The sequence below is a fragment of the Aphelocoma coerulescens genome (assembly GCF_041296385.1).
Source record: "Aphelocoma coerulescens isolate FSJ_1873_10779 chromosome Z unlocalized genomic scaffold, UR_Acoe_1.0 ChrZ, whole genome shotgun sequence".
Classification (NCBI taxonomy): domain Eukaryota; kingdom Metazoa; phylum Chordata; class Aves; order Passeriformes; family Corvidae; genus Aphelocoma; species Aphelocoma coerulescens.
Window position 1 is genome coordinate 10,264,536 of NW_027184085.1, and position 11,767 is coordinate 10,276,302.

General features: G+C 53.5%; 1 protein-coding gene across 1 annotated transcript; it reads right to left on the bottom strand.

Moving 5' to 3' along the window:
- Nucleotides 1-511: 511 nt before the first annotated feature.
- LOC138103509 (uncharacterized) lies at nucleotides 512-9,536 on the bottom strand. The gene is made up of 9 exons (XM_069001837.1): nucleotides 9,425-9,536; nucleotides 3,769-4,005; nucleotides 3,146-3,436; nucleotides 2,799-2,896; nucleotides 2,356-2,548; nucleotides 1,637-1,745; nucleotides 1,200-1,246; nucleotides 729-803; nucleotides 512-588 (listed from the first exon to the last, which is right to left on the bottom strand). Exons 1-9 carry the CDS (start codon nucleotides 9,534-9,536, stop codon nucleotides 512-514), a joined length of 1,239 nt encoding a protein of 412 aa, XP_068857938.1.
- Between the last annotated feature and the right edge of the window lie 2,231 nt (nucleotides 9,537-11,767).

The following is an 11,767-nucleotide window of genomic DNA, read 5'->3' on the forward strand; positions in this document are numbered from 1 at the left end:
CTACTCCAAGCCCCTCCATGAAGATTCATGGGGTCAAGTCTTTCACGCACAAAACAAGGAGGACCCATGATGAGGTGGGAACTGTTGTGGGCCAGGCAGCCCCTGCAAACCAGAACAGCATAATGGCCAGGGTAGCACAGCTGGGCCAGCCTCAAGCAGAGGACAGGGTCTAGGTGGATACAGGACACAGGGTGGAAAGAGGAATTGTGAGCTCCTTCAGTCTCAGGGGACATTTGCAGGCACCAAGATGCTGGTGAGATGGCTATGCCAGAGCACTGGGCAACTACCAGAATACATCCTTGCTGCCACAAGAAGGTCATCCCATTACTTGAGCTGCTCCTGTGCTGTGACAGAGGATTCTGGAGCTTGATGAAGGAGAAAATTTGAGGGGAAGCAATAAACCACGAGAACCACGAGATTGTCCTGCTTCCAGTGGTGGAGGGCCAAGCCTCAAGAAGGGAAGTGCCATCACCACTGAGCCTCAGATGTCCGTTCCAGCTGCTCTTCTTCCTCACTGCTCTGACTCTCCTGAGAACACCAGAACAGGCAGGGGCTTGCGAAATGCCTCTCCAGCCTGGCCATATTTACCTGAGGAGATCAAAAGAACCTGGGGCAGAGGCTGCTGCATGCCCTTGGCAGCACGAGGAGCTCAGACACACCATCACAGCTGCCTGTTCCCACTCTCTCTGTGACATGTGGGGTCACAGGCAGGACAACCCATTTCCTACCTGCATCTTTCTCTGCCAGAAAAGTCTTCATCACACAGTAATTATCCTCACGTGCATTCTCATAGGGCTGGAGCTCTGGGGGGGACAAGAGGACAGAAACAGCCTGAGGGACCCCAGGGCTGTGGGAGAAGGAGCAGGGCAGCCCCAGGCAGGATGCAGATCATCCTGGGATGCACACCATCAGCACAGCAGGGCTGGGAAGAGCTGCTGCCTACCCCAGAGAGGGTGAGAAGGAAGAGCAGTTCCCAACCCTCACTGGCACCTCGGAGAGACCCCAGCCAGAAGCTGCTGGAAGAGGCCACTGAGCAGGGTCTCAGCTGGGAATAGATGTGGGACACACTGCTCTGACAGATCAGCCAAAGCCAGCTGGGCTGCCTGCAGGCACCTCAGAATGGCAACGGGCCCTCCTGAAATACACTTGCTCCCCTCCCAGCTCTAGCCCTGCAGTCCCCTCTGTGCTGGGGACCCTACCTGTGTAATGATCCTCCTCGACTTTGCTGGGCAAGGCCTTCTTTTTTCTGGGAAGGCAAAGGGCAGTCCTGAGTGAGTGAGAGTGGGCCAGACCCTGCTGAACCCAGCAGCAGTGTGTGGCATGGAGGTTTCTGCACACCCTCCCTCTGCCCTGGCAGGCATTGCCCACCCACACCTCAGGGGACATCAGCGGTGGCTGCAACAGCAACAAGGGGAGAGGGTCTCTTAGCACACAGGGCCCCTGTCCCAGCCCTGAGCCCCAGGGCTTAGAGCCCCAGCCAGAAGCCCTAGAAGCAAATTGTGGTAGGACCAGCCAGCTGCATCCTCTGCACCCAGAGAAGGGTGGGAGCAGCTGGGGAGCCCTCTCCATTCCCACTCACCCCACGGCACAGCACGGCCTGAGGCAAAGCTGAGACTGCTAATCTCCTGCCACTCACCTGGACAGCATGAACCAGAGGATCCCTGCAGACAAGGGGATCAACACCACCACCACCACCACTACTGTGACTGCTGAGCCAGGCCAAGGGCCCAGAGGCTGCCCTGCAACTAAAACACAGAGAGGAGTGGGTGCCACAGCCAAGGCCATGTCCCAGCAGTGGCCCCAGCCTTGGTGCTGGGTGTCTCCATATGTGTAGCCATGCACATCCAGGCCCTGCTGCCCTGGCTGCTGCAGGGACAGCCAGTGAGACAGCATCTTCCCCTGCCTGCACATCTGCTTGGGTAGGGCAGAGGGAGGCTCTGGAGCACAGGGCCTTGTCCCATGTTCCCAGCTGGAGGGTCTGGCAGCCTGCTCAGCCATCCTGCACACAGCAGGAGGACACAGACCCAGGCTCAGCAGCCCTAGGGCTCTCTGACCTTGAGCCAAATGCACTCAAATGCAGGGATGGGTGTCACCTTCTTCAGTGGAAGAGGGGGCAGGTCTGCTATCAAAGGCACACACAGTGGCTGAAGCAGCACAGCTCCTCTGGGGACCTGGCAATGCAAGCCCTCGAGGCAGGACTCAGCCAGCCCCATCCCCATTGCTGAGACAGGTGCCCACACTTCTGCCCCTGTTTGAGCTGGGACAGGGTGGTTGCACACACAGGAAGCTGCTCCAGGCTCAGCACTCACCCCTAAGAAGCCACCCCCACCAGACCCAGGGCAGAACAACCATTACCCAGGACGTAGGTTTGGAATTCCAGCTGTGATGCAGCCCCAGCCCCAGCTGCTGTGAGGCCCTGCACTGTCACCAGGTATTTGCTGCCAGCTGTCTGACGAGGTGGCACGTACTCGGAGACAGACTGGTTCACCAACACCTGACTGAATTCGAGGAAGCTGCCATCCTCTGCTCTCATGGTGGTGATGTTCAGCTGGAGGAAGGACAGGGAGCTGCTAGACAGTAGCACCAACATCCTGCTTCTGCACTGGGCAGCTCTGTGAAGAGGGGCTGTGACTGCTGGCTGGGGACAGGAGGGGACCGGGCCCTACCAGGAACACCAGCAGTGTACAGCCTGTGGGCCCCAGCCAAGGAGGGCTCACACCTCTCCTCAGGGTGCCTGCACAGAGCTCCAGGCAGGGAGATGCCTGGAAAGGTGAGGGCATTCCATGGACCCCTGGTACCTGGTATCCGATGATCTCCCCTTTGCAGGAGGGCAGCGCCTTCCATCTGAGGGACCCTGTGCTGGGATCCAGCCGCAGCTCCTCCGGTTTGTCTGGCACTGGAAGCACAGGAGAACAGGATCATGCATGGATAGCAAGTATTTGTCCCCCACAAAGGCTGCTGTCCCCCACAGCAGCAATGGTGTGGTGAGGAGGGGGAAAGTGAAGTGTGCAGGCCCCTGCACAGCCCCTTCCCCAGATCCCCACAGGCAGCAAGCAGCTCTGATCCCAGGAACATCACAGAAGGGAGCAGATGTCCTGGCTGAGCTTCAGGGTGAAGAGCATCTTGACATTTCATGTAAACATACCCATTTCCTTTGTCCTGAGGAGCCGTGTGTACAGGATTGTGCTAGGCAGCAGGGAGATTGTGACACTGTAGACAGTGAAGGGCTGCAGAGGGGAGCAGGTGAAAGTTCCCTCCTGGCCTTGTAACATCTCCTCTCCCTTCACCTCCTCACCCTCACAGTTTGAGGAGGAACGCTGCTCCAGCCGGCACCTGGCCCGAATATGCTGGCACATGTCAGGGAGCATGCAGGTCCAGTTCAGTTTGATGCTGGTGCTGGAAATCTTCAGGGTCTCAGGGACAACCTGGAGGACATCTGTGAAGGGAGCATTCCGAGAGGATCACTCCCTCCCTTCCCCTCCAAGCCTTGACACCAAACTCCATCAACCTCACCATTCCCTCACTAGCCTGTCCCCAGCACAGAGCAGACAAGGACGTTCTGCCTTCTCCCAGACTACACATGCCAGAGTTGCCAACAGCACAGACACAAACCTCGGATGCATCCAGAATTTTCTCTGGATTTCTCTGCCATGCCCTGACCACCCCAAGCACAGGGCACTGATGCTGTGGCACACATGCAGAACTGCTCTCCAAGCCTGGGGAGCACACACTGAGAGCACTGGGAGGGTGTCTGGCTTGCTAACTTACCCACACAGGTCAAGTTCTCCTCCATAGTGTGCCAGTTGTCTGTGCCATTCCTCACTATCCACCCACTACGAGGAATCATGGAACGTTCCTTTGGCTTCAACGTCACGCATTTGATCTCCATGGGTGGAGGCCAGTGCCCCTCAGGGCACCTCATCTTCACCACTTCATTTGGGTTGAAGGTCCCCTGTTCTTGGTCAAAGATAAACTTGGGGTCCCACTGGGGCTTCCGGCATTTCTCTGCACCAACAAGATGGGAAGGTATTAGCTGGGCAGAGCATGGCTCCACAGGGCATGCCAGGGGATGGAGCAGGGCATCCCCTTCCCTGGCCCATCAGGGCAAGGGATGGAGCTCCAGGACACTGCACAGAGCAGCCCTTCCACATCAATTCTTGGCAAGAGGATGAGGACATGGACTTCAAACTTCTTCCCCCAGACCTCCTGGGAAAGGCCAGAAGGAGCTGGAGTCAGGGACTGAGGGGAACCCATGAAGGGTTTGTACTGTGCACAAAGCCTGCCCAGAGACTCTGGTGCCCTGTTTGTCCCTCAGGCAGGACAACAACACCCTGACTCCTCCTGAGAAGGCATAAAGCCTGAGCCCCAAAGCTGGCTCCACAGTGACAGCATGCAGCAGGGACAGGGAGGGGAGACTGGCACATGAGGAGGGGTCAGGCCTTTACCCTTCTTGTGTGGGCTGAGGGTGAAGGATCTGGAGCACAAGTCTGATAAGGAACAGCTGAGGGAGCTGGAGAAAAGGCGGCTCAGGCAGATCCTATTGCTGGAAGTGAAGGTTGGTCTCTTCTCCCAGGTAACAAGTGATAGGAGAAGAGGAAACCATTTCAGGTTGTGTCAGGGTGGTTTAGATTGGATATTAGAAAAAAATCCATTAGTGAAAGGATTCCCAAGCACTGGAACAGGCTGCCAGGGAAGTGGTGGAGTCACCATCCCTGGAGGTATTAAAAAGACACGTAGATGTGGCACTTAGAGATGACATGGTAGAGTTTGTTGATGGTTGGACTTGATGATCTTAGAGGTGTTTTCTAACCTAAACAATTCTATGATTTTGTGACACAGGGAGCAGAGTTCTGCGATCCCCGAGACCCTGGCACAAGGCTTCTTGTCACCTGTGCCATAAACACCTGTCAGACCTACAACACTGTAGCCCTGACTTCTCTGCACATGTTCTTACCAGAAGCCCTTAGGGAGACCTGTGTCTCCCACATACCTCCCAGCTCTCTGTGAATGCAGCCTGGAGCCTTGCATGGACCCTGACCTCTTGTGCCATGGGCAGCATTGGTTACAGCCAAAATGGCTACTTTGGTATCAAGCTAGGGACCTTTGTACCAAAACTTTCTCCTGCTAGGACCTTCAGGGACTAAAGCTGGCATCAGCCTTCTCCCCACCAGGGCATCCCTGGAACCCCAGGGCAGGCACAGGGCAGACTCAGGAGCTGCCTCGACACTGCCTTCAGCAGCATTTGCAATTTTCCCAGGCAGCACAGAGCCAGAAACCTCCTGTGCCCCCACAGCCTGCCTTCCCTGCTCAGGAAGGGTAGAATAGGGCAGTTAGGAAAGCTCCTGAGGCCTCCTTGCCAAGGCATTGTGCCCTGAACTTGGGCTGAATGTCTGATCCAACTGCCTCTGCTGTCCCTTTCATTCCAAGCTTCTCTGTATACAGGTTTTCCATCGATAACAGACAGAACGTTTCCTGTATGTTTGATGTGGCTGAAGGGTGGCTGGAAACCCCTGGGACAGCTCAGCATCACTTCTTTATTCTTCTCATAACTCTCCTGGTCTGGTGCCAGCTGGAGTCTTTGGCTCCAGTGGGGTTTTTGGCATGTTTCTGGCAGAGGTGAAAGTGGAGGTTAGTTGGGCTGGGAGGTTTCAAGGAGGAGCAGGGTATGTGGCAGGGTGTCAGCAATCCCAAGCAGTCCCTCTAGCCCCAGAAGGGAGAGGGAAGGTGACACATCCATCTGCTAGATGGGACTCCTTGGCAAGGCTGGTTGGGATGGGGCTTTCCTTGTGGGTGAGTGTCCGCTGGGGCTGGGGCCTGTCCAGGCTGGTGGTGGACAAGGTTGTGCCAGAATTCAGTAGAGGAATGGTCTCAGGTATCAAAAGCGCTGAGATCCAAGTGGTGCTGAGATCCGAGTGGCCCTGACATGACATCAGAATTGCATCCCTGGCCACAGTGATGGTGGAAGCTCAGAGATGGATGAACGGGGCAGAATTTGACCACAGAGCTCAGTAGGAAGCACTTCCTGACACCTGCTTACCAAGGCACACTATGTTCCCCTGAAGCTGAATCCACACGTCACTGCTCTTTCTCCCCAGCCACAAATCTCCCTTTAGAGATCCAGAATAATTCAATAGCTGAACCCTGTTTGCACATTTGACATGGGTGAAAGATGGCTGGAAACCATTGTTGCAGCTCAGAGTCACTTCTTCATTCTCTGTGTAACTGTCACGGGCTGGTGTCAGCTGGAGCCTGGGGTCCCACCAAGCAGGCCTTTGGCATGTTTCTGTCAGAGGCAAAACTGGGTGAGGAGAACTTCTGAGAGGTTATGAGAGGAGGGTTGGGACAGGTCTCTCATGAGACCTGTTCACCCCAACAGATATGAGTGTCATATGCCCAGGCACTGTCCAAGGGCACAGGGCTCCTCATCACTCCATCTCCAGGACTCACAAGCCTCCCGTGGATTCCACCCCCTCCATGGCGTGTTTGAGCCCCCATTTCCTTGTCTCCCTCATGCACAGGTGAGCCATGCAGCAGCAACAGCCTCCCACACCAGAGACAACCCAAACCCTAGAGAAGCTTTCCAGGCAAACAAGCAGAACCCCTGCAGCTATTCCTACTCAAAGCTGAGGCAGGAGATGCTGGCTGGGAAGGATTCCTCTCCCCAGGAGCACAGACCCTGGCAGGTGCCCACAGCAAGGTGCTGAGACAAAAAGAGCATCATCACTGCCAGGACATGGGGGAAAGCCAAGGCATCCAGGCCTGCCATTCCTGCACTGTCACGTGCATGACCAGGTCACGGAGGGTCTGTCACCAGCTCAGGACCCTGGGTCAGGGTGGTGCAGGCCTGTGCTTACCTTTGCAGGTGGCAGTGTCATTCCACAGAATCCGGGTCCCTCTGGAAATGCATTGGATCCGTGGGACGGATGGCACAGATTCCCCAGCACAGCTGAGCTGCACCACTTCGTTCAAGGCATAGCTGCTCCTCCTCGGTTTAAACTGCAATTTGGGGTCCCAGCCAGAGGGAGCTGAACATCTTCCTGTGTGCAAAGGCCAGGAGGGAGAGCCTGAGGGTCACTGGGCTCTGGCAGCATCTTCGGGGTGAGGGTGTTCCATCCAGAGGGGTGCCAGTCTCTCTCCCTCTCTTCGGAGGGGTGGCAGAGACAGCACCTCCCAGGATGAGCCCCAGCCCCCAGGTGCTTTACCCTCCTCACACCCTCAGGGGCAGTGCAGGAGGGTTATCCACAGGCCCTGCTGGCCACCCTCTGCTGTAGAGACACCCCAGCCAGAGGGATCCAGCAGCCTGGGGGATGCTGCTCTTTCCCACAAACACAGATGCTGTGGGAGTGCACCAGACCCAGGGAGTCTCTGCTGCTATTCCAGACTCCACAGCTAGGTCCCATGAAGTGACTGCCAGCAGCAGTGGTGAATAACAGGAGCAAAGTTGCAGGTAACAAGAGAAAGAACAAAACAATTCTGCAGTGGAGCATTAACTACAGTAATGACACCGACTGAAAATGAATTGACTAAGTCCCTGAAAGGGGAAAAAAAAATAACACCCTTCTCATCCAGGATGTTTACCTGTGACCTAATAAACACTCAGTTTTGATAAGTTTTGTTACATTATTCATCACCCTAGTGATGAATCCTTGCTCTTAATAGTAGTAAAAAATGCACGTTCTCTGTTCATTCGCCTCCTTCTCTCAAAAAGACCACCATTCACCTAGCGTGTACCATAATTTCTTGGAACACTGTGCTTTTACAGTGAAGAGGGGAAAGGATGAGTCATAGTAACGCATGCAAGCAGTGACTTCAGTAAGATATACTAATAGCCAAAGATTGTGTCTGTGTAACTATACCTGCTTTTGTCTGCCTCGGTGTGCTGGCTGCATGGATTTGCGACCTAGCACACCTTTCTGTACAGAACTGTAAATAAATCAAATACTTTGACTCTGTGTGTTAATCAGCTTTTTCCACACTGGGTGAAAGAAGGTTTCAACTTGAGTCTGCCCCTCAGACCACCTACATTCACACCAGTGGCCACAAAGTTCACACCCTGCCCAAGTGCTCAGCCTAGCCTCTGCACTTCACCCAAAATGAGTCTGCCTTGTCATGCCTGGCAGACATGTCACCTAGACTTGCTCACTCAGTACAAAATAAGTCCATGAGGAGGCACTGGGCGTGGAGGTGGCCTTCCCTGAATGAGGATGAAACACCTCTCTTCAGCTGCAGCTGCCCACTTCCTGCCAGCCAGCACTCACCACTTCCCTTGTCTGGTAGCAGGTTTCCATGCCATCATCTCAACCCTCTTCCCAGCTCTCCACCCCAAAGGACAGTTGTCACCAGCCCCATCATTTAGACCACATGGTGCAGACATGAAACTTCTTCCCCCTCAGCTGTGTCTCTCCCAGTGCCTTCAGAGCACACACTTCACTGTGACAGACAAACTATCCGACAGACATGAAACCCTTGACTTGTTCCCAGCCTCGTTAGGCACCCCCCTCACACACCTTCCCCCCTCCTGCCATTACACACCCTGAAGTAACACACACCCTGCCCAAGGGTTAACATCCAGGATTCTTTTGGGTCAGTCCCAGTCATGAGTACAGACTAGGAGAGAAGAGGCTCCATCCTGCCCGGGATAGCTGAGAGCTGCCCATTGCTGGAAGGGCAGCATCCCTTCAGCCACCAGTGATGGGCAGCATGACTCATGACCCATCTGATGATTTGGCTAGCCACTTCTGGTCCCATTTCCCTACAGAGGGAATGACTCACAGCTCCTAGTCCCCTAGTCGTGCTCTGCCCCATGGGGACTTCAACACAGCACACAATCACCATAGGAAAGCCCACATTTTTGTAGGAAGAGCCCAGCAGAGACCCAGGAGCTGCCCCTAACCCTCCTGGTATGGAGAAAGAACAGAACGAGCCTTTTGATATGAGCAATCACACTAATCTACAGTTCCCTCAACCCCAGGGACTATGGGAGAGAGCAGGCATCCCAGCTAACAGAGCTCACAGCTCCCCACCTCTTTGATGAGCACAATTATCACCTTCCCCTGTGACAGGGGTGCTGCTTGGACTGCCCAGAAAGGCTGTCACTGCTCTGATTACCCCGGATTCATCTGTCTGCTGCATAACAAGAGCCAGCCACCTCCTGCTCCCAGTGACACTACCCACTTCTTAGAAGGACGCTGCAACTCTCATGCTCATGGAACTTTCCCAGCACGCCAAGGCTTGCTGCCCTCCATTCCAGATAGAGCTTTGCCCCACCACAACCTGAAGGATGCCTGAGTGTCCCAGGCTGATGCAGACACCAGCTTCAGCCCTCCCATAGCCTCAGCTATAGGCTGAGCAGGGTAGGGCCATGTAGCAAAGAGAGGAGGCAGCAAAACCATTTTTGTAAGAGAGAGGCACAATCTGCCCTTACCTGCTTCAGTATGTACCCACGGAGTCATAGGACTGTGGTGCATCTGTTCCCGTGCAAGCAGCAGAGGAGCAAGGACCAGGAGGAATGTCTGAGCCAGCGCTGGCAGGGCCATGCTGGCATGAAGTCCCCGGGCAGGACTCAGTGTGAGCCGCTCAGGAAAGGTGTCTGTGCAACGCCACGCAGGAGAGGAGCTCACACAGAAATGAGACAGCCCTGCAGAGGAATCACATGTGGAACAAGAAGCTTCCTCTTTGGTAAGAGAGCATCCCACCAGGCTCAGTGCTGATTCTCACACATCTTCCCATGGACAGTGGCTACAGGCTCCATGCAGTCTCCCAGGTGTCTTGGTCCAGCCTTTTCCCTGGCTACCTCAGGCTCCCATAGCCCTGCTCCCACAAACACCTCCAAAACCTTCTCATATCTGTCTCTCTCCTCTCTCCTTCCAGGTCCAGTGGATGATGTTGAGGAACACGCCCCTGATTAATGTGACTAAGGTCACCCTAGACTGCTCTTATAATGCATCACTTTTGCCTTAAAATCGTGGAATTTTTTACGTTGGAAAACACTTCTAAGATCATCAAGTTCAACCACTAAGCCAGCACAATAAGCCCACCACTAAAACATGTCCCTAAGAACCACATCTACGTATCTTTTAAATACTTCCAAAACTCTCTCTTCTTATTACCTTGAACTGATCCAGCTGCAACATTCTTGCTGTTGACTCCCACCAGTAGAGTTTCCAGGTCAGACAAGCTCCTGAATCTGGAAGTGTTCTCTTTTCCTTTCTTCTCCAAACCTTTCCTGCTCTGAACTGCTCTTTCTCAGTGCCTTGTAGAATGGGAAGCCCTCAGCCTGGACAGTGTGGACAGTATGGGGCTAAGAGGGTCTTCCTGGAGCTAGATGGAGGTGTCTTGTTCCTGTTACTGTTGAGATCAGGTAGGGTCTTTGGCCATGGGAGAGAATTCTCTAAGTGCTCTCCATTTGGGGCATGCTCACACTCCCCCAGTCTCCTGTCCCTGTTCACTACCAAGCTCTTCTCTGAGCCCCTCTTCAGCTCACACACTGCTGCACAACTTCAAGCTTACATCAGTCCTGACTCCCTGTGCTGTGGCAGCTCTCCTGGGCCATTCCTCTTTCAGCTCTGTGCTTTACACAGTATCTCTCTCTCTGTGTTTTCCTGGACAGACAAGCAAAATTGCCTTATGGTCCAATGTTACCATGTTCTGGCAATGGGTGCTGTCACCAGGGTGTTTTTCACCACCCAGTCGGGACTCATTGGCCCAGAGTTCCCTGACAGATCCTTTCCTGGGAACCACCATCCTCAGGACAGTGCTTGGTGTATCTATCTGTATTATCCCAATAAACTACCAACAGTGAGGGCTTTCTGTAAACTAGATGTGTCCTGAGGTCCATTTGGGAACATCAGTACTTCAAGTCCAGCTGTGTCACATGCAGCTGTTGTGAGGTTAATGGGTGAAGTCTTCTAGAAAGCTTTCATCAAGAGGAGCAGCAGCACTAAGTCATGTCCTCCTTGTTTCCTTGGTGGATCCCTGTCCTTTGGGAACCAGGTTTTTCTCGTCCCCGTGCAGTCAACAAAGGTGCAAGCACCCAGGAGAATGGCCACAACCAGCACTCACTGGGTAATGTCCTGATAAAATCCCAGAGCTAGACACAGACATTCTCACTGACTCTCTCTGGCATGTTAAAGAAGCGAAACCAATGGAATTAAACAAAAAAATTAACACGTGGTACAACAGGCTTCCTATTGCAGCTGATGCAATTACTTCTTTTCCCCTGTCCTGAAGCACACTGAGGCCTGGCAATCTGTGTTTGGCCTCTCCCTCCTTAGAAACTTATCACTGTTTTGAGATTTGATGTTGTCTTGGTGTATAGCATCCACCAGAAAAACGCTGAAGAAATACTGAAAGCCGGGACACAGCCATATGCATTGAATTCAGTATCATTGCAAATGTGATTGATTCCATGCAATTGTTTCCTGAAGGTCCATTTGGTCATCAAAGAACTACCAGGACTTAGACTTTTGGACTGAAGAGAGAAAAACCCAAACCACCTGAAATTTGCAATCAGATTTACTTCTCATAGAGAAGAACATTGAGTGCTCAAAACCACCCATAAAACCGCAAGGAAAAGGAGAAGTATCCGTGGCTTTTGAGAATCAGGCTTTGTGGAACACAGTCACCATGTTCCTCTATAGTAAAGTCTGTTACTGTGTCAGAACTCGCAAAGAACAGAAGTATATTAGGGTCTTATCCTCCTCCCTACCTCCTACCTGTCCCCAAGGGAGCCCACTGTGGGTTTTACCTATGGTGGTGGTGTCAGATG

Coding starts and splice junctions, on each gene's coding strand:
- LOC138103509 (XM_069001837.1), bottom strand. CDS start 9,536: ATGGCCCTGCCAGCGCTGGCTCAGACATTCCTCCTGGTCCTTGCTCCT. Junction 1,746..2,355: donor ATTCCAAACCTACGTCCTGG/GTAATGGTTGTT, acceptor TCTGTGTTTTAG/TTGCAGGGCAGCCTCTGGGC. Junction 589..728: donor TCTGGCAGAGAAAGATGCAG/GTAGGAAATGGG, acceptor TGATCTCCTCAG/GTAAATATGGCCAGGCTGGA.